This window comes from Sciurus carolinensis, chromosome 3, assembly GCF_902686445.1.
Source record: "Sciurus carolinensis chromosome 3, mSciCar1.2, whole genome shotgun sequence".
Taxonomy (NCBI): Eukaryota; Metazoa; Chordata; class Mammalia; order Rodentia; family Sciuridae; genus Sciurus; species Sciurus carolinensis.
Genome location: NC_062215.1, coordinates 57,336,618 through 57,364,269, shown reverse-complemented (window position 1 = coordinate 57,364,269; position 27,652 = coordinate 57,336,618). Strand labels below are relative to the sequence as shown.

General features: G+C 41.8%; 1 protein-coding gene across 4 annotated transcripts in view; it reads right to left on the bottom strand.

Moving 5' to 3' along the window:
• Window positions 1–296: 296 nt before the first annotated feature.
• The window catches only part of Shpk (sedoheptulokinase), a 29,361-nt gene continuing 2,005 nt past the window's right edge, over window positions 297–27,652 (bottom strand). For 2 of the 4 annotated variants that reach the window (XM_047546342.1, XM_047546343.1), the window contains exons 2-7: window positions 19,170–19,311; window positions 13,313–13,496; window positions 12,606–12,758; window positions 11,693–11,868; window positions 6,530–6,730; window positions 297–770 (exon numbers count right to left, since the gene is read on the bottom strand). In XM_047546342.1, the coding sequence (XP_047402298.1) occupies window positions 358–770; window positions 6,530–6,730; window positions 11,693–11,868; window positions 12,606–12,758; window positions 13,313–13,496; window positions 19,170–19,311 (1,269 nt within the window). In that variant the 3' untranslated portion in view covers window positions 297–357. Of the gene's footprint in view, window positions 771–6,529; window positions 6,731–11,485; window positions 11,559–11,692; window positions 11,869–12,605; window positions 12,759–13,312; window positions 13,497–19,169; window positions 19,312–22,751; window positions 22,824–27,652 lie in introns of all 4 variants that reach the window. The other 2 variants (XM_047546344.1, XM_047546341.1) reach the window with 2 other exon arrangements.

Below are 27,652 nucleotides of genomic sequence, written 5' to 3'. Positions count from 1 at the left end.
AATCACAAATGAGCGCCTCTCTCTCTCTCTCTCTCTCTCTCTCTCTCTCTCTCTCTCTCTCTCTCTCACACACACACACACACACACACACACACACACACACACAATTTACATTTTCAACCAACTCTCAGGTAGGTCTCTTTCAGAAAGTGCTAGTTTGGGATCTGACTGGTGACTCCTGGCTGCATTACTAGAATATGCCCCGAAGATAAATTCTTGGTCAAGATGATGCCTTGATAAGAAGCTTAGCTTAAAATCTGCCCACAGAATTGTCCAGGAAAAGAATGACCCAGAGATCACATAGTAATGTTGATTAGGTAAAATTTACAATGATCCTTTAGCCGAAGGGTTTGCTGATTAAGAGTCTTTCTGGTGGAGACTCCTCTGTAGCATGACCAGAGCTGCCCCAACAGCTGCGTCCACATCCTGCCCGAAGGACATTGGCAAAGGGAAAGCACTCTGCACTTCCTGCCTCAGCACCTCATTTCTGGACAGGGCACTCCCACTCCCCATCACCCGCTCCACACCCCACTCTTTGAGCTGTTGCACTGGAAGCATGGAGTGCAGGTTCTGAACAATGCCTCTGCACAGGGCCCGGGTCACGTGCCCCAGGGAGAGGTCAGAGGAGGAGATTCTGGTCACTGAGGCCAGCTGGTCCGGCAGGTGCCTCTCCCCCAACACTGTTGGGGTGATGGTTAGGCAGGTGTCTCTCTGCTGTGCAGCCGCTTGGATCATGCGTGAATACACAGTAGATTCTTCAACACCCAGACCTGCCAGAAATAGGGAAGATCTGTGTGAGCTTATGCAGACTCTGGATGAAACTATAAAAATTCCCAGGGGATAGGATAGGTCTACTTGCTACTTCTTCTCAATGCAGCTGGAGGCTTTCAGTCTCAGGGACTCACACAGTCTGGTTAGCTGGACTCTGCCCTGTCTCCCCTGCAGCCCCAGCTAGACTTCAGGAAAATATCTTTTTAGTGTTTCTGTAAGACCTTACCCTAACCTGAGCATCATAACCATCAAAGAATTATGGGATCATTGATCCCAAGGGGGCCAAATGCATACACTAATTAATAAGTACCATCAAAGCCACTGATGGCTTTGGAGCCATTAGCAGCACCACAGCAATCCCAGGATCCCAGGTTGATCACAGTCTAGGCCACCTTCATTATATGTACAGGGTGCCTGAGGCCCAGGGAATCCTGTGCTTTGATCTTAGGATCACTTTGGGGGCAGTGGAGCACTTGCCTAGCATGCACAAGGTCCCGCACCACAAAGAAAAATCTCTACATTGCCATTAAATGAGAGAATGCAAACCCAACTTTGTTTTTGTTGTTGTTGTTGTTGTTGGTGGTGGTGGTGGTGGTGGTGGTTTTTTTGTTTTCTCTTTTTTTGTTTTTTAAAATTTGTTCTAATTAGTCATACATGACAGCAGAATGCATTTTGGCACATCATACATAAATGGAGTATAACTTCTCATTCTTCTGGTCGTACATGACGTAGAGTTACACTGGTCATGGAATAATATATGTGCATAGGGTAATAATGTCTGATTCATTCTACTATCACTCCTACTCCCATGCTCCCTCCCCTCCATTCACTCCCCTCTGTCTAATCCAAAGTACCTCTATTCTTCCCCAGCCACCCCTCCCAGGCTTATTGTGAATTAGCATCTGCATATCAGAAAATAACATTTAACCTTTGGTTCTTTGGGATTGGCTTATTTCACTTAGCATGATATTCTCCAGTTCCATTCATGTACCAGCAAATGCCATAACTCCAGTCTTCTTTAAGGCTGAATAATATCCCATTGTGTAGCTATAACACGATTTATTTATTTGTTGGAGGGTACCTAGGTTGGTTCCATAGTTTAGCTATTGTGAGCAAACCCAACTTTGACAAGAAGAAAGTTATGCAGACTGGGGTTCTCTTCTAGTTTGGTCCATTGCAACCCCATGAGCAGCTTTGAAAGCACTGTGGGCATCACCTCCAGATATTCCTATGCAACTGCTCTGGGATACAGCCTGAGCACTGGAATTTTTAAACACTCTTACCCAGATGATTCTGAAATGCAGCCAGGTTGGTGAGTCACCAGCCTAGACTTAGAGGTTCTTTCTTTCTCCGAACACTTAGGAATCTTATTAGAATGTAGCTCTGGCTCAGGATGGCCTGGGTAGACCTGAGATTGAGCATTCGTTAAAAGCTTCCAGAGGAAGTAGGTGCTGCTGGCTCCTACTAGAGCTGTGCATATCAGCAGGAACAGGCATCAGAATCATGGAAAATGCCCCCACCCCTCACCCCTACCCTCAAGCTAAATAAGTCAGCATTTCTAGGCATAAGACAAGAACATCAATATTCTTTTAAAACTCCACAGTTATTTTCAATGTGAGGCTAATGCTGAGAACCACTAATCCAGAGAGCCACAGTGATTCACACCACAGAACATTTAACATACACAAAATCAACTGTACACACTCAGGAGTTAGAAATTATTTCAATATCATGGGCAACTATCAAAATCAATCACCAGGAATCCTGACTAAAAGATTCATGATGACTATAAGTATCTTTCCTCCTCTAGGAATTCCACTAAAATACCAGCAATTTTTTTTTCAGTGCTGAGGACTGAATCCAGGCCCTGGTGCAAGATAAGCACCCACTCTACCACTGAGCTACATCCCCAGTCACAGATTTATTTATTTATTTTAATTATTTTTTAATGAGAAAACAAAGGTAAGGAAACAATGAGGAATGAGAGATGTTGAACCTTATTTGGAAGACAAGCAGATAACTGAATCAAAACTGACTTTAGAGCAAAGGGGTGCTCTGGCCTGAGAGTCGGCAAGAGGTGCTAATAAGAACTAGTTCCTCTTCCACAGGGAATGGAGCCCAGGAGACCCAAGATACTTCTGAAGGCAGAAGCATTTCAGGGCCAGAACCAAAAACCCTTGAGCCTTTCTGTACCCAATTGACAAATGCAGCTCAATTGTTTCCCTTCATAGAATTTTCATGCCAGAAAATCCCTAACAGCCTACATTTGCAAAGGATACAAAATTCAGGTTCTGGCATGGCCTTCAGGTGCTCTGCATACTCTGCTAGCCTCATCCCGTCCCAATCTTCCCAGAGGGTACCATTCTGTGCGGTCCACATGTATGGCTCCAGAGACAAAAAGCCAAGTGCTTCACAGCTCTGTTTGATGCCTGGAGGCTGCACCAGCAAACTCCCCTAAAACTCACCAGGTCACACAAGGTTCCAGTTAAAATCTGGTTCCCAAACCAAAATAAAGACTGGAGTTTCTCAAAAGCACATAGAGGCCAGGTTTAGTGGTGCACACCTACAAAACCAGCATTGTGGGAGGCAGAGGTAGGAGGATCACAAGTTCAAAGCCAGCCTCGGGAATTTAGTGAGACCCTCAGCAACTTAGCAAGACCCTATCTCAAAATAAAAAAATAAGAAAAAAAGGGCTGTGGATTTATATATCCCAGTACCAAACACACACACACACACACACACACACACACACAGAATCTGTAGTGGAAATGATGGGACAATTTTTCCTCTATAAGTCTTTTTATATTATTGGGTTTTTAAAAATCATGCTGTTGGGCTCAGTGGTAGAGTTCTTGCCTTGCATTCCAAAAGCCCTGGGTTTAATCCCCAGGACTGAATAAACAAAATTTTTTTTAAAAAATCATGTTTTTGGTGAATAACCTGGTAGGTATGTGCAAGAACATAAATTTTAGGAAAGAGACCTTTGGAGGGGAACTACTGGATCAAAAGACATGCATATACATAATAGTAGAAATTCATAAAAGGTTAAGTCACATAAAGACATTAACCTTCAAAGTGCTTCCTCTTTCATAAAAGTAACAGTAATATGCAAAAGAATCTCACAGAAAAATACATAAAACGTTACTACCTCTTTCAGGGGTAACTCCTCAGGCATTGCACCAATTTATACTACCACAAAACATGAGTGACAATCTCTCCACACCCTGTAAACCATTGTGTGCTGGTAGCTTCTAAAAAACAGATATAGAATGAAAAACCTCTAGTTAATAAAGAGAGAGGGGGGAAAAAAACAAATCAATCCAATAGAAGGCAGGGAGGCTAAGGAGATGACTAAATGCAACATGAGCTGGATCATGGACCAGGAAAAGAACATTAGTGAAAAAAAACTGGTGAAATCCAAATAAAAAGCCTCAAGGTTAGTTTTATGGGTTTTTTTAAGTTATGTGATTGTATTTCTTTAATAACAATTTGAAAAAAAATTAAGGCAAGGTTAGAATATACACAACGTTATCTTCCTCCCTAGGAAACAGGCCACGACCCAGGCCTTAGGGAGTACCTCCAGAATTGTGGAAATTTGATCAAAGATTAAGTTACATAATTATAGAAACTTCACAAAAGGTTAAATATCATAAAAATACTAACCTTCAAAGCACTTCCTGTATCATCAAAAATGAGACATGGATATATGCAAAAGGATCTTACAGAGAAATAAATGAAAAATTAGCACACCTTTCAGGGCTAAGAAAAACAGTCCCCTGCTCACAATTCAATGAACAATTAACAGACCCAATTCAATTACACCAGTATCATGCTGGGCCTGATGGCTGCTTCTGCAACTTGAAAAACCTTTCCTAGGTTCTTTCAATGAAGCATCACTGAGAGGGCCCAAGGGGGCAGAATTCCCCATGATCCTGATGTCCCTGGCCATCCTGAAAGTGTAACAGGGACTTAGAAAGGCTACCTTTGCTAAAAGCTCTGACTCTTTACTTAGGCCTGCAGATGCCCAAAGGGTTCCTAAAATCAGGATAAAGCTTGGCATCTCTGCCTTCATTTTGTATTCACCTTAGGTTCCTGATCAGCTCTGCATGTAGGTATTTTAATCATTGAAGGAGTGAATGTTCATCTAAAAACTAGTAATACAAGGTTAACTAGCCCTAAATCTACCTAACCTAGCTTGTCCCCCTTCAAGACTTAGGCAAGATTTGCCGCAACTTGTTGCAGCTCTGGAGTGGCAGTTAGAAGTCTTCAATCCTTATCCTACACTGTCCAAGAACAGCAAGGGACAATGATCTCATGTCACTAAATTGTCCCCTTCCAGGATCACAGATCCAATAGATAAATATCCTGTACCCTGCGAAGCGCCCTCTTCCAATTATAAGGACTTCTCCAGAGCCATCTGGCATAAACAGAACTGAGAGAATAATGGACCAGACCACTGTTTGACCAAGACTGCTTAATTGTGCATACCTCTCACCTCTGTCCAGTTCTTCCTCTGAAGCTCCTGTCCACACTCCACAGACAGGGCTGAGATGCTAGACACCGTCTTTGCCTTCCCATTATGTGACCATATTGAGTAAAGTTCTTTTCCTGCATTTCACCATAACCGTTTCTGTTTGGTGTTTGGGGCAAGTGGCTGGACCCAGTTTGTTAGGACCTCAGAGTCAGGCCTTTGGCCCAGGACTCCAATAACAAAGGCACTGTTGTTGGCCAGCATGTTGCACAACCAGGAGGAGCTTCCCACACACTCTCTGCTGCCTGTACCTTGCTTTTTCCTATGTTGGCTGTTTCCTGCTGATTTTAAGCTCCTCCAGGTGACCATCACATCCGATGGCCATTATTTCCCTAGATATGGATGGCTGATCAGATATGTGATATCTACCTTAAGTGCTTGCAAAGTAGAACTCATGTGGAAGAAAGAAGTTGCATGTGTCACTGCAACTTCCAGAGAGATGAGAAAGAAACCTGATGAATTCTCCCTCAGGAATAAGAGAACAGAGTAAGAGGGCTTCAAAGTCCCCAGGAAGTCTTCCAAAGAGATAGGAACTATTTACTAGTACTATGAGGATAAGTTTTATTTTATTATTTCATTTCATTTTTGGTGCTGGGGATTAAACCCAGGGGGACTTTACCACTGAGTTATATCCCCAGTTCTTTTAATTTTTATTTTGAGACAGGGTCTTGCTAAGTTGCTGAGGCTAGCCTTGAACTTGGAATACCCCTGCCTCACCAGCCAGAGTTGCTGGGATTACAGGCATGCACCTCTGGACCCAGAGTAGGATTTTATGATATTGTTAAACACCAGGAGTCTTTTTGTTCGTGTGTTTGATCAATCCAGTTCAACTATCTGAAGTCATTATAAGGAAAACTTTAAATGCAAGGTATCCAGGGACTTTCAGGCAGAGAAGTAAAAAAACAAACAAACAAAAAAAAAGGCAGGCGGTGGGGCGGCCAGAAGAAGCTGGGAAAGTTGTTATAATACTGCATAGTCAAGGTGAGAGGAAAGATGCCTCCCACCTGTTGCAAAGAAAAGAGTAGGTGAGAATAGGCAATGGTTGCTCAGAAAAGACAGGGAAAGAGGCCACAAATTCAGACACCCTCAAGCAGGAAGGAATATATGCTGGAAACTAGCAGGGTCTGAAACCTGAAGCCAGGCACTGAAACAGCATATTAAGCTCCAAGACACAGCCATACAGAAAGAATGAGCAGAAAACACAGAACCGTGTGGGCCACACCTTACCTAGATCTGCCATCCACTGAACCAGCATGTGGACAAATGTGGCCAGCACATTGCCCCCATTGAGCGATGCTGCCACCCCCAGATAGGTTCTGTCGAAGTATGGGAAATAGGCGACTGGGGCTGCAGGGTCTGGGGTCTGTGTCGGCTGGAATCCTGAAGGCATGGAGGCTGCCAGTTGCACCGAGGTGCTTATGTTGAGAACTAGGATCCAAAGAAAGCAAAGTTAGTTGTGCCAACTCGGAGGTTGCAAATCATAACAAGGACAGAGGGAGAGTGTACTAGTTTTTAAAATATGTCGGGCTGGGGTTATGGTTCAGTGGTAGAGTGCTCGCCTAGCATGCATGAGGCCCTGGGTTCGATCTTCAGCACCACATAAAAATAAAATAAAGGCATTGTGTCCACCTACAAGTGAAACAAAATTTTTTGAATTTATTTATTTTTTATTGTAAACAAATGAGGTACAACTTGTTTCTCTGTACATGAAGTAGAGGCATACCATTTGTGTAATCATACATTTACATAGGGTAATGGTGTTTGATTCATTCTGTTATTTTTTCCTATCCCCCACCTCTCCCACCCCTCTTTTCCCTCTATACAGTCCCTCCTTCCTCCCTTCTTGCCTCCCTCCCACCCCCCATTATGTATCATCCGCTTATCAGCGAGATCATTCGTCCTTTGGTTTTTTTGAGATTGGCTTAGCTCACTTAGCATGATATTCTCCAATTTCATCCATTTGCCTGCAAATGCCATAATTTTATTATTCTTTATGGCTGAGTAATATTCCATTGTGTATGTATGTGTATATATATATATATATATGTATATATGTATACATATATACATATATACATTGTGTGTATGTGTATATATATCTCACATTTTCTTTATCCATTCATCAATTGAGGGGCATCTAGGTTGGTTCCACAATCTGGCTATTGTGAATTGAGCAGCTATGAACATTGATGTGGCTGCATCACTGTAGTATGCTGATTTTAAGTCCTTTGGGTATAGGCCAAGGAGTGGGATAGCTGGGTCAAATGGTGGGTCCATTCCAAGTTTTCTGAGGAATCTCCACACTGCTTTCCAGAGTGGTTGCACTAATTTGCAACTCCACCAGCAATGTATGAGTGTACCTTTTTCCCCACATTCTCACCAACATCTATTGTTGCTTGTATAAATATTTTTTAAAAATAAAAATAAAATAAAATATGTCAACAAATTCCTAGATACTCCTCCTTTTGAGAAGTAGAGACTGATTCCCCTCTCCCTAAGCGTGGACCTAACATAGTGACTTGCTTCTGACAAGTACAGCAAAGTCAAAGTGATGGTGTGTGACTTGAGAACTATAATGTTTACAGGTCAAACTAACTGAGGTCAGCACCTACTAGGGAGTCAGAAGCGATGAGAGTAAAAGAAGTCTCAGAAAGTTAATAAGCTTCACTTTTCACTACATTGAACCTCCTACCATGACTCTAGTAACATGCCCTCTACCTGTCCCTCAGGTAAGGGACTAGTAAAGGGACCCAACCAACACTGCCCACAGACAGGTCACAACTGAGTACAGGCCAGCATCCCCAAGCTGGTACCAGAGGCTCCAACCACTTCAGTGAAGAGGGGGCCTTGCTAAGATTCGAATGTACCCACCATAACTCATGCTGGAATCCCCATCATGAGATATTAAGAGGAGGAATCAGGGAGGGGATTTACCATGTGATTGGGTCATGAGGGCTCTGCTACCATAAATGGACTGATCCATTCATAGATTCATGGGTTATGGAGGGAGTAACTTTGTTATAAAAAAAGACCTCACTCTGACTAATTTGTTCTATTTCCTAATGTGATACCCTCCACCATGACACGATCCAGCAAGAAGGATCTTTCCAGATGCAGCTCCTCAACTTTGAACCTTCCTACTTCCAGAGCTCCAGAACCATGAGCTGAAGAAACATTTTCTTGCTTGCTTGCTTGCTTTTTTTTTCTTTTTTTTTAACTTGGATTGAACCATGCAGGAATGTTCTCACTGAGCTATGTTTTGAGATAGGATCTTGCTAAGTTGTTCAGTTTGGCCTTGAACTTGAGAACTTCCTGCTTTGGCCTCCTGAGTAGCTGGGAATACAGGCATGTGCCACCATGTCCACCTAAACCTCTATTCTTTATAAATTTCCTAATCTTAGATATTCAGTTATAGCAACAGAAAACAGACTAAGATGGGCCTTCTTCCCATTTGACTAGCCAGACACATTTACATCCAGGTCCAAGGGAACTGCCCTCAGAAGAGAGTACAGTCAAAGATTTAAAAATTGCTGGATAGAAGAGAGTCATGCTCTTTACAGGCACTGTCCCAATGGCCACAACTGCCCTATGAGAAAGGCAATGATTGTCACCCTCATTTTGGATAATGACAAATGCTCAGGGTAGAAACTCAGCTGTCCAAATTCACACAAGAGGAGGTAGAAGACCTGAACTCCAAAGGCCATATGAGTTCACTGGGATTCTTGTTTTGAGAGGAAGGGATATAAAGCAAAGGCGGTATACTGGTTTAAAAAAAAAAAAAAGTCACAATATAAACTAAGCATGTTTTCCTGGGGCATTGATGTTAGTTGAAAATTTGGAAAAAAAAAAGTGATTTTGAACTTTTTTCATCTGAAAAGAGTTTATCACATGTATGTACAAACAAAATGGGCAGAGTCTCACCTCTCCTCATCAGCTAATCTTGTACATCTCCCATGATCTGACTATATTGGTAATAAGTACATCAGTCACTGAGAATATATTGCCACAAAATGTCTGCATCTAGCTATGTGTGATGGTGCACACCTGCCTGTTATCGCAGCTACCATCCTACGAGGACAGGCCCAGGTGATACCCTAAACCAGGGATAGGCAAACCATAGCCCACAGGCCATGGTCAGCCTACCATCTATTTTTGTATGACCCAGGAGCTAATAATGGCTTTTCCATTTTTTAAGTAATAGCTTTGTGGAGATGTAAATCACACGGATTTACTATAAAATCCATGCTTTGTAAAATTTTTATTTATCTGCGTTTTTTTCTGGTAGGGGGGGTCAGTCTGGAGACATCCAGTGTTTTGCAGATGTTCCACCACTGAAATACATACCCAAAGCTGGGTGCAGTGGCACAAGCCTATAATCCCCACAACTCAGGAGTCTGAGGCAGGAAGATGCATGTTCCAAACCAAACTGGGCAACTTAGTGAGACCCTTAAGAAACTTGGTGAGACCCTGTCTCAGAATTAAATGTTAAAAAAAAAAATTTTAAAGGCCTAGGGATGTAAGTCGGTGGTAAAACACTCCTGGGTTCAAACTCCAATACCAAAACAAAATTTTTTTTAAATCTCCAACCCCAGACAGGCATAGTGATGCATGCCTATAATCTAAGCAACTCAGGAGGCTGAGACAGGAGGATCACAGTTGGAGGCTGGCCTCAGAAACTTAGTGAGGCACTAAGTAACTTAGTGAGACACTATCCCAAAATAAAAATCTAAAGGGTTGGGGATGTAGCTCAGTGGTAAAGTGCCTCTGGGCTAAATTCCCAGTACCAATAAAGAGGAAAAAATTCATCCTTTTAAAGTGTATATAATTCAGGGGGTTTTACTATATTCACAATTGTACAACTGTGATGTTTTGATATACATTTGGGGGTTTGCATCCACAGCTCTTGGTTCATAACTCCCTTCAAAAGTTGACCACAGAAATTAGAATTAGAGTTTCTCTTCCCCAGGATGAGTGATAGAAACTCCATATTCCCCACATTTCTCTGACCTACTGTATCTGACAGTAGATCATAAGACTTCCATTTTAGAAGGAGTCCTGTTCCATACGTGGGAGCAAGGAAAGCTTCACAGAGAGGCCAAGAAGAAGCTGAAAAGATGGACCCTGCTGGGTTTCCCCACACAGTCTATTAGCATTAGACACACATTAATTCTCCAGGAAAAAAAAAAAAAAAAAAGTTAAAGAGCTTCCAGAACTGAACACTTGGTGCTTCCTGGAGGATAACGCACCAAGAGAGGGCATGGAATCTCCACAGCCCTCCCTCCAGGCCTCACTCCATGCATCTCTCCATCTGTGGTATCTTTTGTGTTATCCTTTATACCAGCATCCTGTGAGACTCTCAAGCAAATTAATTGAACACAAGGAGGGGACTGTGGGAAATCCAGTTGGATTTCCTTGGGTCCTATAGAGACACCATGTTCCACATCTGAGGAACTACTAGACTGCTTTCCAAAAGGGTTATGCTATTTTACCATTCTGCTAGCATGTTCTTATGTTTTTAAATGCTTGAAAAGAAATCAAATGCAGAATATCTTATGACACATGAAAATTCTATGAGAGTCACATCTCAGAGTCTATATGTTCCAAGATTTTACTTAGAATACAACTGTGCCCATTCATGATATGTGTGGCTGCTCTGAACCCCAATGGCAAGGTTAAGACACTACACAGAGGAAAACATTTACTCTCTGATCCTTTTCAGCTTGCCAACTCTTATCCCGACTGCTACCTCCACCTCACTGTAATTCTTGTAACCCAAAATCAGAAAAGATTCTTTACTTCTAATCAGATCTGACACAACTTTCACTGACAAACACACAACAATAATCCTAATCTATTTATCTATTCCTTCTCTCTCTCTCTCTCTCTCTCTCTCTCTCTCTCTCTCTTCTGTCTCTCTCTCTCTTCTGTCTCTCTCTCTCTCTCTCTCTCTCTCTGTCTCTCTGTCTCTCTCTCTCTCTCTTTCTCTCTCTCTCTCTCTCTCTCTCTCTCTCTCTCTCTCTCTCTCTCTCTCTCTCTGTCTCTCTGTTACTAGAGATCAAACCCAAGGCCTTCCTCATGCTAAGCAACTGCTTTACCATTGAGCCACAGCTCCAGACTGATCATCTATTTCTTGGCCATGCAGTGCTCAGAAAGTAACCAACTACAGAGAGCCACTTCCCTCACCTGGCCATAAAAGGTAAGCACAGGGATAGAACTTGACTGCTGGCCTGTAAACTTCCTGAGCGGAGAAATTCACCTGCAAAGATGAGGGCACTTTTCATCTTTACAGAACAATAGGCTCCCCAAGGATGGTAAGGAGCTAAGTTATAGGCATCCCTCAGGCCCTTGCTCAGAGAAGGTGCTTGAGAAGAAAACAAGAAGAAAACTTACCAGCATCTGTCCTTTGGCCCATGCAGGAGTAGACAGAAGCCTGTAAATCACCCATGGCCACACCCACCTGTGTCCCCTTTGAGATTTCAAACCAGGAGTGGGAAGTTCTGCCTGCCACACTGCCCGGCTCAGCAATGCCGGGGAGCAAGTGGACAGGAAATCCCGAGACCTTCAGTCTGCAAAACAGAAGTGGACACCTGTGTTTACCTGGTTTTTATTGTTTCCAGGAGACTTAGCAAAGGAACATGCTATAGGTCACACATAGGAGAAGGGAGATGGAAGCCAGTGTCATCACAAACCACCTCTTTAGCTTTTTTGAAATCTTTTGAACTCGGTTTTTGTAAATAGGGAACAAAAGCTTGGGATGCACCTTCCAGAGAAGAAAACAACTAGTTTAAATAACAGTCATCAAAAAGGATGCAATAAGAGCCAGATTTCATGGCATTCTGGCCTGTGTTTGAGGGAAACACAAACCCTCTGCAAAGAGAGGCAGCCAGAGTTTTAACACAAAGTTAGAGTTGGTTAGCACAGTCCAGACCAAAGTCAAACCCACCAGCCTCCTGAATGTCAAATGCATCTATCACTCAGGGTTAGTGAATATAGGGCTGCCAAATTTTATAAAACATGCTAGAAAGTTCTTTACCTGAACTACCAGGTACTTTTTTGCTTTTATTTCAGAGTTCAGAATTTGGGCCCTGAAGGAAGTAAACTTACAGGGCACTGGACTTCTGTACCTGAAAAGGTAAATGATTGTTGAAAAATAACTTAAAAAGTCTCCCTCCAGACTATCTCCCATTCTTAATCTTATTTTAAAATATATCAAATAATGGAAATTCCAGGTGGAAAACCCCACAGAAGCTCTCACTCAGAAAGTACCCTTCAGACTGAAGGCAGCCTTTGAGGTTATACTCACATCTCCAAGTTCCAGCTTTGGCCCTGGGTGTTGAAATATCCCCAGCTAGCAGCATTCTGATCAGACATCAGGGGTCTTGGCAAGTCACACAGCATGGCAACCACATAGTCTTGGATGGTGCCAGCTGCATCGTAGGACTTCAGGAAGTCTGGGCTGTTTTTCACACCAAAAACAATTCAACTGGGTCTAATATGGATGCAGAAACATGTACTGCACCCAGCTATGGACAGAAGGAACTAGATTTGGTATAGCTGAGGCATAGCCACAACCCCACATGCTCATGTCCAGCTGGACCCCTGGGGTTAGGACCTCCCAGCCACTTCAAGAAAAGTCACCCAAGTCAGTCCTAAGGGAGGGGACTTGGGGAATTTGGGGGTGCTATGCCTGGGAAAGTAGGACATGGTCCTGCTTTATTTCAGGTCCTGAAGCCCTGACCTCACTATGAACTCACCTTGGCAAATCACTTGCCCTCCCTGTCCCCTTTTCTCCCTTTCTGAATTAGAACTGGATAACCAATAGAAAGCCCTCTGCAAAATGGAGCCATTCTGGATGAGATCCAGATCTTGTGATGGCGCAATGTGCAGGGCCATGCTCACCAAGGCACAGTCCAGCAGGTGGAGAGATACTGATCACCAGGAGAGTGGCCCTCTGCCCACTGTCATCTCCCCCTAGAGATCCAGCACTGAATCAAAGAAGAGTTGTCATACCTGTTTTTCAAAAGCCAGAAGATAGTTGCACAGCCAAACCCTGTGGCCACACTGAGATGGGACGCTGGCCGAGGCAGAGAAGCCAGGAACTCACTGCTACACCGGGCATCCTGCCATGTGACCAGGTGACTCACAGCTCTGGGCTTGAACACAGGGGCAGCCTCTCCCTCTGTCCAGTCACAGCCTGGAACAAAGGAGATGACCAAAAATAATGAAAAGAGCACCCAAGTGGGCAGCAGCACATCCTTGAGACATCTCCACTGGTAAGCTTACGGCACACCCTTTGGCAGTGCCTGGCTCATTCATGGCCCTGATATCATCATGGCTCTGTATCCCTGGGCAAATGACTTTACTCCCTCCATTTGTCTCATTTCTTCTATTTCTTTTCCCTAATTTTTAAGTTGATATTATGTATCTCCCCACACCCAACAAGTTGTTTGGTACACTCTCAAGTCCCCTGGTCTCCACAGTTCGTCCAGCTCTCAGCATGATGGTATTATCTAGTCTTGATTCCGAGTGATTATCCTTTGGTCTTAGTAACTGATTTTTTTTTTTATACTGGGGATGAAATCCAGAGCCTCATACATGCTAAGCCCGTGCTCTACCACTGATCTACATCCCCAATCCTGAGCTAATTGATTTTTAGACATCAAACTCCACGAAGAAATCTGACCATGTATTATAGTTTGGATCTGGACTGTCCCCCAGAAGGCTGGTCTCCAGCTAATTGTGCCATTGGGAGGTGGTAGAAACTTTAGGAGGTGGGGCTTAGTTGGAAGGGGTAGGTCACTGGAGGTGTGCCTTTGAAGGGTACATTTTGTCCCTGGACCTGCCCCCTGCCACACTTCCTAGCTGCCATGAGGTAAGCAGCTGCATTCTGCCACATGCTCCCCACCATGATGTTCTGCCTCATCACCAGGCCCACAGCGATGGGACCAAGCAACCATGGACTGAAACCTCTGAAACCCTGAACCAAAATAAATCTTTCCTCCTCTAAGTTGATTTTCTCATGTATTTTGTCACAGTGGCAGAAAGTTGACTAACAAGACCAACTTTATTTAATTTATCTTTTGCAACATCTTATGGAATTTTCTCTGTTCTTATTTAAATAAGTGTTTCATCCAAAACTGTCCCCGCCAAACTGGGTAAAATGGCACATACCTGTAATCCCTGTACCTCCCTTATAAAAATTTTGCTCTCTCTTCTCAAATATGGGATGTTTTTACATGCCACCATGTAATATGAATACAACCACTGCTGCAGAACATTGACATAAAGTGCCAATGCAAAGTTAACAGCAATTGAGGATACCCCAGATCTATTAGATGGAGGTAAGAATCTGGCTACCACAGCAGAATGGAGCCTGCCATGAGTCTAGCAGGTCAGATGTCACAGAAAGCTGTTTTCTGGTTATCTGATCTCAGATCCCAGATTTGGGAACCAATACCATTATATTTTCCTGTAAATTTGCTCACCAACAACCAAAGAAACTTACCTGCCCCTCCCCACTTAGTTCCAGGCCATGCAACATTCATTCATTCATTCATGCTTATGTGCCTGACTGCAAGATATATTGAGTATCTAATGTGTATTAGATTCTGGTTCTAGGCTCTGAAAATATAGCAAGGAACAAGGAAATGTCACTGCCTTCATAAAGCTGGTATGCTAAGGATGGAGACAGAATATAAAAAAGCAAATGTACAGTACCAAGTACTTTTCCTTTTTATGGAAAATGTTCAGCAGGGTGAGGGGAGACAGTGATGGGTTGATGGGGGTGGTCAGGAAAGTCCTCTCTAAGGTGACATGTGAGGGGGGATCTGGATGGAGTAAGGGTATAGATCTAAGACTAGCTGGAGATACATGTTGCAGGTGGATGGAACAGTGAGGATAAAGGATCTTGTCAAGCAATCTCTGGTTAGCATTCCTGGGGGCAGGGAATGGAATGGGGATGGAAAAAGGGAAGGGGTCCTCCTGAGAATAATCTACTCACAGCTGCATTTCTGCCTAAATGTAAACCTGGGATTCTTATCCCAGTCCTAAACCTGGATATTTGCAGTATTTTTTTCAATTCCTTTATCTGCTTCCTAAACTCTTTTGATCCCATTTTTAATTTTTTTAAACTATCATTTTATTATAAAATAAAAAGAATACTTACCATGTACCAGATATTGTTCAAAGCACTCTAAAATTCACTTAATCTACATGATAACCTTATGAGACAGTATCATAATTTTCCCCAAATAAAGAAAATATACATAAGAAAAATGAAGCAAAAAATTTTAAAAATGTGGCCAAGTTCACACAGCCTCCGAGTGATAGAATCAGGATTCAAATTTAGACAGTCTATTCTAGAATGGGATACAATTAACATCTTCTTTTCTTTCTATTTTTTTCCTTCTTTTTTTGAATAGGATTGATGTATATTTTTTAAGTTTTTGTTTGTTTGTTTGTTTTTGCAGTACTGGGGCTTGAACCCGGGGCTTGGCATGTGCTAGGCAAATACTCTGCCACTGAGCTATATCAATCTCAGCCTTATTTTTTAAAAGGCAAAAGTGATAAATAAATGCATTTTCAATATATAATCTTCACATATTACAGATAAAGCAAAAGTCCTGCTTTTCTATCCCTCAGAGTCACAACCTCCTTCTTTTTTTAATTTATTTTTATGCAGTGCTGAGGATCAAACCCAGCGCCTCAAAAGCCCCAGCAAGCCCTCTACCACTGAGCCACAACCCCCAGTTCTCACAACCCCCTTCTCAATCCCATTAGTACTCACTGGGTAACTATTCAACATTTTTACACTCACTCAACATATTTTGTTTTGCTTAGTTGATTTGAAGGTGAGTTATTTCAGCTTTTTAGTCATTTTTTAAAATAGTACTGTACTGTACTTATTGTTGTCCACATGTTCTTTAGTTCTTTGTCTGTCAAAATACTTGAGTGTACCTTCCTCTTTTAAAGTACTACATATGCAAGTCCCCAGGTAAATGTCATGTTTTCACTCCTATATAAAGGAGGATGCAGTGAAGGACCATGATGGTGCCTCCTCAAGTGCATGTGTTCCAGAACTTTTACTGGACAGGTTCCAAGTAGTAGAAGTATTGAGTTTAGCAGTGCCCTTATTTTAATAGACCCTGCCACACAGTCCTCCAAAACAGCTCTCCTAATTTACACTACCATCAAGATATTTAAAAGAATGAGTTTTTCGTTGGGCACAGTAGTTCAGGCCTGTAATCCCAATGACTTGGGAAGCTGACACACGAGGATCACAAATTTAAAGCCAGCCTCCTTGGCAACTTAGACCGTCTCAAGAAAATTATAATAAATAAAAGGACTGGGGATATAACTCAGTGGTACAGCACCCCAGGGTTCAATCCCAAAAACCACACATACGTACACACACACACACACACACAATGAACTAGTCTTCTAACCATTTTGATAACTTTTGACATTTCCAAATTTTTTGATTTCTTACCATCCAATGGGTAGAAAATGATTTCTCATTGTTGTTTTCATCTGTGCTTCCCTAATCACTAATGACATGGAATATCTCCCCATATGTTTATTGGTCATCATATTTCCTCTTCTAGGAATTGCCTGTTGGGATCCTGAGCCCATTTGTCCTCTCTTCGTTTTTGCTTTTTATTATACTTATATCTGTCCTTCAACTCCTCTACACTGGCAAATATTTTCCTCCAGTCTGATGCTTACCTTTTAGCTTTGCTTTATGATCCTCATTTCTTTCCTGCTTTTACTGAGCCTGAAAATGGAATCTGAAAACAGGCATAACCACAGGCCTCTCAGAAGACACTCATCACTCCCTCCCCTCCAACTTGCTGGCCTGTGTCCTTGTGGAAGCACTTAGCTCTTCGCTCAAGTTACTAGTGCCCAACTGTGTTGGCTGTGTTCTAGAAGGTAGAGGCTTCATCCTCTCATTTCTATATCTCCCTTGAGGCCCAGCACAGGGCCATGTATGTTGTGGGTACTGAAACCAAACTTAATTAAGGCTGCCATTGAAAGGGAACAACTTGAACCCAAATATAATTTCACTCAGCTCTGCTAAGCAGGAATCATCATCACCAAACAATGGCTTTCCTCCTTCCCAGAAACCAGCAACAAAACAAGGAGGCCGTGGGCTGGCTCAATGAAATATTAAGAGCTCTTTCCAACAATGTGGCCAATGGTTTGTGTGGTTGGTACAAAATCTAGGAGACGGGCAGAAAGGAAGACGTGTGACTAGACCACAATCATTACATCTCTACTGTCCTCTTCGGGAAGGGTTTTAGTATTAAAAGGACATTTATTCTCATTAATGCAAAATTAAGGAGTTTAAAAAGCTTTTACAACCCAGACTCCCTCTGAGAAGTTGGCTCCAATGTCCTAATCGGCCTTCTGCTCCTGTCACAGTTTGGAGCCAAGCAGCTCTCATAGTTTCAAAGAGCCTGACATCAGGCACACTAGAGAGAAGAAGAGAGATTATGTCAGCTTCTGCAGTTCCCCAGCTCCATCCTAGACAGTTATCAAAGGATGTCACTAGACACCAGTCACTAGACAGGCAAATCACCACTTATTCAGTCTACAAGTTGCAAGTTTCTGACTCTCCAGGCAGAAAAAGGTGAATCCAGACTTCACCTCTGCTTAACTACATCCCCTGCCCCAAAGTTGCCACCTGTTCTTGTTTAAAACACCTGCACTCAGGCATGGTGGTGCATCCCTGAAGTCCTAGCTATTCAGGAGGCTGAGCCAGGAGGATCACATGAGCCCAGAAGTTCAAGATCAGCCTGGGGAACAAGTCCGACCCTCATCACACATGCACAGAAAAACACCTGCACTCAAAGCTGATTTTGTTGAAACCAGATGGTAGATATGTGTTGGTTTATAATACTATTCTCCCTATTTTATACCTATATAAATTTTTATGATTTAAGAGACAATTTAATGCCTAACATAACAGGGAGGTCATGACTTCCTGTAGGAGCCTAATCCTTCATGGGACATTCTGTCTGAAAGTCCCTCCCTTCACTGAGTCACCATGTCCTCCTGGAGCTCTGCTCCTCCTAGAGGCCTTTAAAAGCTCAGTGCCTAAAGACAGACAGACCTGGGTACACAATGTGGAGTCACTGTTCGCTGCCATATGACCCTGAGCATGTTATTCCAACCTCTCTGAACTTCAACTCCTCATCTGCACAATGGGGACAGTCACCTTCCATCATAAGGTTGTTGAGAAAGATTGATGAGCTCATGCAGATAATGTCCTGAGTACCGTACCTGGCATGTGAAGTACTTATTATTATTTTACTTACTGCCTTAGTCTCTCCTGGGAACCAAACAGGTCACCCTCCTCTGCACTGTGGCAGACCTAATCATATGACACATTGAATAAAGCTTTGCAACTGAGCCCTTAAAAAGAATACCCCCTGGAATTTTTTTAGAAATCACCAATACCTGTGGTTATATAAAGAACAAAATCTATGCCCCAATTCTAAAAGAGTTTCCTGTGTCTTGACATCTCACACAGTTGTCAGCACTGATGTTCTGAGACACCAACACAAATAAAGAGAGAGCTGCAGAAAATCCACTCTGCTGAAACTTACAAAAGAGCCACAGGAGACTTACTCTTTTCCCCCTGTCTGTTCAGGATAATGTGCTAATGACATGCAAGTGGACGGTTCACTTTATTATACATTTGAACCAGACAAAATGTACACCAAAGACAAGGAGTATTATTTGTTATTTCATTTCACTATTCCCATAGTACGATAACTTGACGCTGCTCAAAGAGGGCTCCACAATGCTTTTCTCATTTGGTAAGTGACCATCAGCAACATAAGATCATCCCCAGAGCCCAGCATACCTTGGCCTGTTTTCCAAAATACGATACCATGCATCTGTCCTGACACTCCGATGGCCCTGACTTTCTGGAGCTGCTGCTGGGGAAGGGCAGTGAGGCACTCATTTAGGGCTTGAATGATTCTATTCACATCCTGCTCCCGCCCCTGTAAACAGAAGAGGACACATTGGTCAGGGGCAGACAAAAGGTCAGGGGGAGGTGGACAGTCCTCAAGGATTTCCTGGGGGATGCCTGCCCTGCTCATTCACTGGGTTCACTTCGAAGTCATGCTGAACAGCCTCAGGGGTAAGATGTGAGACTGAAGGTTCTCTCCCACCTCCAGAAGGATGGGGGGCAGGGGGTTAGGACTGTGCCTGGAAGAGCCCACACTCTTCCTTCACATATGAGATGCCTTTGTAAATGAGGTTCACCACATGACCCAGGCTCTGCTCTTCACTATGGGTCAGTCTGAGCTAAGAAAAGCACTCCTCTGTACCATCAATAGGGGAAATCACAGAAGGGTCTTCTTCAAAAGGCATATGGGGTGGAGATTCTGGGGAATGCAGCAGGAAGGATCCTGGCAGGTGTAGGCTAAGGGAAATTTCCCTTCCTTCCCCCTCCATTCCAGGTTCCCTGTGCAGAAGAAAAATCTCATCATGGAGGAAAATGACAGGAGTGTAAGTACCCACGGGCCCAACATGATTCAGGAGATTATGTACCCCTTTTCCTATATAAGAGGAGAGAATGGGAATGTAGACAACTTTGAGAAGTCTTAAATAATAATTAGGGGGCAGACAGAAATGAACTTGTAAAATGATTCTCTTTGGAATTTGAATGAACCCAAGGGACAGACATTATCTAGTAAGAGAAGTCTACACAGGTGTGGTTTCAGTCCTCAGTCTTCTTTTCTGGGATAGATGAGATTTCAGGTGGGGACGGAAGATAATTCTGTTCCCTTAGCAGTCCTTTTGTTTATCTGGTTGGTTGGTTGGTTGGTTGGTTTTTTGGGTTTTGTTTTGTTTTTGACATGGGGTCTCACTATGTTGCCCAGGCTGGCCCTGAACTCCTGGCTTCAGTGATACTCCTCTCAGCCTCCTGAGTAGCTGGGACAATGGGTGCATACTAAGCTTGCAGTCTGGTCTTAAAGCAGATAAGGGAATTCCAGAGAAATTCTCTCCATGTGTTTGGACAATGTTAGAGGGACCTTGATTCTGGGGACTTTTAATTTCCTTTAGATCAAATTACTCAGCATGCCAAAAAATGCCAGACTTACTCAACAGGACTCCCATAGCACAAGAAATAAAAGCAAGAATCAATAACTGGGATAGATTCAAACTAAATAGCTTTCTCTCAGCAAAGGAAACCATCAGCAATGTGAAGAGAGAGCCTACAGAGTGGGAGAATATCTTTGCCACTCATACTTCAGATAGAGCACTAATTTCCAGAATATATAAAGAACTCAAAAAACTCTACACCAAGAATACAAATAACCCAATGAACAAATGGGTGAAGGATATGAACAGACACTTCACAGAAGAAGATCTACAAGCAATCAACAAACATATGAAAAAATGTTCACCATCTTTAGTAATAAGAGAAATGCAAATCAAAACTACACTAAGATTCCATCTCACCCCAATTAGAATGGCGATTATCGAGAATGCAAGCAACAACAGGTGTTGGAGAGGATGTGGGGAAAAAGGTACACTCATACATTGCTGGTGGGGCTGCAAATTAGTGCAACTACTCTGGAAAGCAGTGTGGAGATTCCTTAGAAAATTGGAATGGACCCACCATTTGACCCAGCTATCCCACTCCTTGGCCTATACCCAAAGGACTTAAAATCAGCATACTACAGAGATACAGCCACATCAATGTTCATAGCTGCTCAATTCACAATAGCCAGAGTGTGGAACCAACCTAGATGTCCTTCAATTGATGAATGGATAAAGAAACTGTGGCATATATATATACAATGGAATATTACTCAGCTATAAAGAATAATAAAATTATGGCATTTGCAGGCAAATGGATGAAATTGTAGAATATCATGTTAAGTGAGATAAGCCAATCTCAAAAATCCAAAAGACGAATGATCTGACTGATAAGCAGATGATGACACATAATGGGGGGTGGGAGGGGGCAAGAATGGAGGAAGGAGGGACTGTATAGAGGGAAAAGAGAGGTGGGAGGGGTGGGGGGGAAGGAAAAAAATAATGGAATGAATCAAACATCATTACTCTATGTAAATGTATGAATATGCAAATGGTATGCTGTTACTCCATGTACAAACAGAAACAACATGTATCCCATTTGTTTACAATAAAAATAAATTAAAAAAAAAAAGAAAGAAAGGTCCAAGTACTAAAGCGCTCTCGAATCCCTAGTGTTCTCATCTGCACAGGCTTTAGTTTGCCTACTTGGCAGACATTTCTTGAGTTCTGTGACAGACAGTCCCTGGATTCGAAACCAAAACCCACCTGGATAAGGAGGAAGTCCAGAGAACACTTGGGGCACAGAACTAATGGGGCTGGGCTGTGTGACAGGCGTTGGGAGATAGGCTGGAATCAAGAAGAGAGCAGAGTCCCACGTCCATCAGGATGAGGGGCTCTTCCTAAAGGTAATTGGAGCCCTCAGGGCACTCTGACAATGTAATCATTACAACTATTTTCAGAAGATTCACTGGGTAAAATATCAGCTACACAGAGACCTATAGTGTAGAGAGATGTTCCAGGAGTGAACAAGAGATTGAATGAAGTTGGGACAGTCTTTTTGGGGAGCCTTTCTTCTGACTTCCTCCCTCCTTGAAACTTCTCTAGGCAGAATAACCTTGAAGGACAAGTCTTGAGCTAGCATGTATGAGGCACTGAGTTCAATCCCTGACACCACATAAATAGTTGTAGATAGACACAATATCTTTATTTTATTTATTTATTTTTATGTGGTGCTGAGGATGGAACCCAGTGCCTCACACATGCTAGGCAAGTACTCTACCACTAAGCCACAATCTCAGCCCCTAAAAAAAATTTTTTTAATTAAAAAAAAAAAAATTAAGTGTTCTTGGTCATAGTATCTGACAGGGACTTATAAATTCAAAGGAAGAGGTGGTCACAGTGCCTAGATTTATAATCTTGAATCAGGGTTTGGACAAGTTCAAATTGGGTCTTTAGAGTCATATGGGGAACACATTTTAATATCTTACAGCTAAAGAAAGGCCAACTCCAATCAAGCATTATATCCAGATGGGTGGACTTACAGAAGTAAGTAAGTATTGCAGAAGTAGGCAATGATGGGATGCAAATCTAAGAAATCTAGGCACTGTGACCCTTTAATTAAGTTCCTGTCTGACTATGATCAGGACCCCAGGGTCACATTCCATTCCAGTAGATGCCTAGAACACTAGTGCTCATCTAAACTGCTTTTAGTGCCTTAAGCCTTTCTCGACATGATCTTTCCTATGTTGGCGTTCAGAGAACAATACCCCCTAAATATGGCATTTTGGAGCATGCTGAACAAAAAAATGATCTAATTTAATTGAAAGGAAATTAAAAGGCCTTAAAAGCAGGTTCAGAACTTGCTAAATCTTGCTGGGTATGGTGGGCATACCTGTAAGCCCAGCAACCTGGGAGGCTGAGGCAGTAGCATCTTAAGTTTGAGGTCAGCCTGGGCAGTGAGACCCTGTTTCAAAAAAAAAAGTAGCTGGTGATATAGCTCATTGGTAAAGTGCCCCCGAGTTCAATTCCCAGTCCGGCTGCAGGGGGTGGGGAGAACTCTCTATACCACAATAAGCTAGGAAAGTCACCACAAAACATTCACTTGGGGAAGCAACCCAGGTAACATCATTGTTTTCTTGGTGAATAAGTAAATTTCAAAGTGGAAAGAAGAAAAATTAAATGTATATACATGCTTAAAAGAATCATACTGCCCAGTATGGTGGTGTACATGTAATCCCAGCTACTCTGGAGGCTGTAGCAAGAGGATCACAAATTCAGGGATTATTGATATCTGTGCTTAAGAATCTTGGGGTACTTAGCATTTCAAGTAAATTTGTAAGTTTAAGGGAAACTGGCCTTGGCTACCTTTGTAACTACAATTTAAAATGCAATCAAGTGACTGATCTAGATTTGTGTATTTTGAATTCAAATCTCACTACACTTTATAAAAGGATTTGAAACATAAGAACATTTAAGTTCACTTGGGTATACATCTAATTTATTCAATTTATAAGAACTACTTACATATTCTGAAAACATTTAAAACAGACAACGTGTGAAAATAAAAGGAAAAAATCATTATGAAAACAACATTGAAAAAGAAAGAAACATTGAAAGAGCTTTCCAAAGCAAGTCAAGTGGCCTTCAGGAAGCAGGACTTTATGTTCAATTTAAACTCCTTCCTAGAATGCACAGGTTGGTCACTGTCTCCCTTGGACTATAGATTGTAGATAATTAATTACATTGTGCCCAGAGATTCAAGATGTATATTGAGGGGAACCGAACTCTTGTTACATGGACCTTTTTACTAAAACATAAACATTTTTTTCTTTATCTTCTACCAGACACATAGCCCTAGTCATACAGCACTTGTTCTTTAATTTCAATAGAAATTCCCTAAAAAGGAATTTTTTTCTGTTCCTGCCCATTGGAACACTGATTCAGAGCTGTGTCTCCTGAATTGCAATTCCTGACACTCCAAATAAAGTCCTTTTGCTTTTGCAACTTCTGAGTTGTTTTGTTGTTGTTGTTGTTGTTTTGGTAGTAGGGATTGGACCTAGCACATGCTCTCTACCACTGAGCTACACCCCAGCCCAGTTTCTGAGTTTGAATTGTTCAACAAACTGCAGTCCCTAAACAAGAAAATAGACCAAGTGTATGACCACAATTTAAACCATCTAAGGGGACTGGGGATGTAGCTCAGGGGTAGAGCACCTGCCTAGCATGAACCAGGCCCTGGGTTTGACCACCAGCACCACAAAAATTATTTTTTATATATATATATATATATATATATATATATATATATATATATATATATATATTTAGTTGTAGATGGACACAATACTTTTATTTTATTGATTTATTTTTATGTGTTGCTGAGGATTGAACCCAGTGCCTCACAAGTGCCAGGCAAGTGCTCCATGTCTGAGTTACAACCCCAGCCCCACAAAAAAGATTTTTAATAAATAAAATGTGTGAGGTGTTTGATTAGCTAAAATGGTATTATTATTCAAAGGCCCTCAAAACTTATTGTTAAATCAGGTGCAATGGTACATGCCTGTAATTCCAGGTACTGGTACAGTCTGGGCAACTTAGAGAGACCCTGTCTCAAAATAAAATAAAAGACTATGAGTGTAACTCAGCAGGTAGAGCACTTGCCTAGCATGCATGAGGCTCTGGGTTTAATCCTCAGTACTGAAAAAAAGAGTAATGCTAAAATGTTAGACTTTTTTTTTTTTTTTTTTCATTTTGTTTTGGGTTTCTTTGTTAGTTTTCTTTTTAAAAGAAAAGTTACTTATAAAAAGAACTAATGAATTTTAAAATGTTATTTACTAAACACCAAAAATACAAATAACCCAATCAATAACCGGGCTAAGGAACTGAACAGACACTTCACAGAAGATACACAATCGATCAACAAATATATGAAAAAATGGTCAACATCTCTAGTAATTAGAGAAATGCAAATCAAAACTACCCTAAGATTTCATCTCACTCCCATTAGAATGTCTATTATCAAGAATACAAGCAATAATAGGTGTTGGCAAGGATGTGGGGGAAAAGGTACACTCATAAATTACTGGTGGGATTGCAAATTGGTGCAGCCACTCAGGAAAGCAGTATGGAGATTCCTTAGAAAACTTGGAATGGAACCACCATTTGACCCAGCTATCCCACTCCTTGGCCTATACCTAAAGGACTTAAAATCAGCATACTACATTGACACAGACATATCAATGTACATAGCTGCTCAATTTACAATGATTGTGGAACCAACCTAGTTGCCCTTCAACAGATGAAGGGATAAAGAAACTATGGTATATATATATACACAATGGAATATTACTCAGCCTTAAAGAAGAATGAAATTGTGGCATTTTCAGGTAAATGGATGGAGTTGGAGAATATTATGCTAAGCAAAATAAGTCAATCCCAAAAGACCAAAGGCCAAAAGTTTTTTCTAATATGCTGATATAGATCCATAATGGGGTAGGGGGGTGGCAAGGGAAGAATGGAGGAACTTTGGATTGTGCACAGGGAAATGAGGGGAGGGGAGGGGGAGGGGTAGAAAAAAATGATGGAATGAGACTGACATCATTACTCTATGTACATATATGATTGCATGAATGGTGTGATTCTACATCATGTACAACCAGAGAAATGAAAAGTTGCACTCCATTTGTGTACAATGAGTCAAAATGCATTCTGCTGTCAAGTATAACTAAATAGAACAAAAATTAAAATAAAATGTTATTTTTTAATGGAATAATGTTTACAAGTTAAATTTAAAAACTTAAGTAAGAAATAGTGTTCCAAATTTTATAAATTGAATATTTTTATCTCACTAAAAATAAACTTTCTGGCACACAAATATTACCTCAAGGCACAAAATAAACTTACATTTAACAACTGGAAGGATCCATAGAAAGTTCAGAAAAAGGGGGAAAAAATGTGGCTCAGCTCTCAATAAATGTCAGTTCTTTGAGTAGCTGAAAAAGTTTATGGTCTGGGAAAAGCATCCAAAGACCTCAGGCCCCTCAGGTCCCTCCAGGGAGGGCAGCCATATCCTTCTTGGAACAAACCTGCTGATCCTGGTCAGGGGCAGTTCTTGGCCCCTAACAAAGGTGAACAAAGAACAAAGAAGGAAGTCAAGGAAGAGTAGGATGGGGGAAGGAGAGGGAACACACAGCATTTTCCTGAGGCAAAGCCCCAGATCCTAACAAGGATCCTTTGTATATGGAAGGAACAACAAGCAAACTGGCAGAGCAGTGAAAGACAGAGGGACTATAGAAGGTTCATGGCTGTGCACTATCCTCAATGAGGAAGCAAAAGGGCAAGGCAGGGGAGGAAGGAGCAGGGAAGAGACATCTGTTTAGACCTGCTCTGTTCAAGAGGGCAGTCATTAGCCACATGGCGCTAGTCTGAAATGAGATGTTTAAGTATAAAATATAGGCCAAATTGCAGAGTCAGTATGAAGAAAAGACTGCATGATATCTCATTAATACATTTCTATTATTACATGTCAAATACATTTATTGGGTTATATAAAATATGTAATTAAAATTAACTTCATCTGTTTCCTTTTACCTCTTTGACTACTCAAGAAATGAAAATAACACGTCACCCACATTTGTGAATCACATTTCTATTAGGTAGTGCAGATTTAAAGAGTCCCCACATGGCCATCAGATGGTGCATTATCCCACGACAGAGGAGCCACTGTTTAAAATGGGTCCAGAGTGGGTAAGTTATGAGGGTGGAGACAGTGGGGGAGGGAAACAGGCCAGATGGGAGTAAACAAGGAGACAGCGTTCTGCAGTTCTAGTTTAAGGGTGAGTGTGATCCAGGAGATAGCACTTGGACAGGCAGTGGACACACCCAAAGTACAATGGAAAAGGCTTTGCCCCCATTTCTTGGTTCAGAATATCAATATGTCTGCATCCAGATTAAATCCTAAGACTTTTTTTTCTATACTGAGGATTTAATCTAATCCAGGGATACTCTACCACTGAGTTGTACCCCCAGCCTTTTTTTTTTTTTTTTTTTTTTTCCTTTTCTTTTTGTGAGACAAGCTCTCACAAAAACTTAACAATCATCCTGCCCCAGCCTCCTCAGTGGCTGGGATTAGGCATATGCCACCATGCCCACATAAATGCTAGGACTTTCAATTTTTTAAAAAAGAGGGCTTAGAAACTTATTCAGCCCTACATGTATTAACACCCCTTTTTACAGCTGAAAAGCCTGAAGTCCAGAGAGGAAAAATAAATAACAGAAAGGGTTACAGAGCTTCCTTCAAAACACCCGTTTTTTGTTTTTTTGTTTTTGTTTTGTTTTTTTTGTGGTGCTGGGGATTGAACCCAGGGCCTTGTACTTGCGAGGCAAGCACTCTACCAACTGAGCTATCTCCACAGCCCAACCCCCATATTTTAGCTGGGTGTTGTGGCACACATCTGTGATCTTAGCCACTAGGAAGACTGAGGCAGGAAGATCACAAGATCAAGGCCAGCCTCAACAATTTATCGAGACCCTCAGCAATTTAGCAACTGTCTCAAAAAGAAAAAGAAAAGGGGTCAGGGATATAGTTCAGTGGTAGAGAGCCCTGGGTTCAATCCTGGGTAACAAGGAAAAGAAAACAAAAAAACTAACAAAAAAAAAAAAACTTGTTTTAAATTACTAATACCTAAAATCCTGATCTTCACCACACAGCTGCCAAGTTTGACTTTGTTACACACAATACTTAATGTGAATAAAAAAGTATAGACATGCCAGGCAGTGGTATGTGTCTGCAAT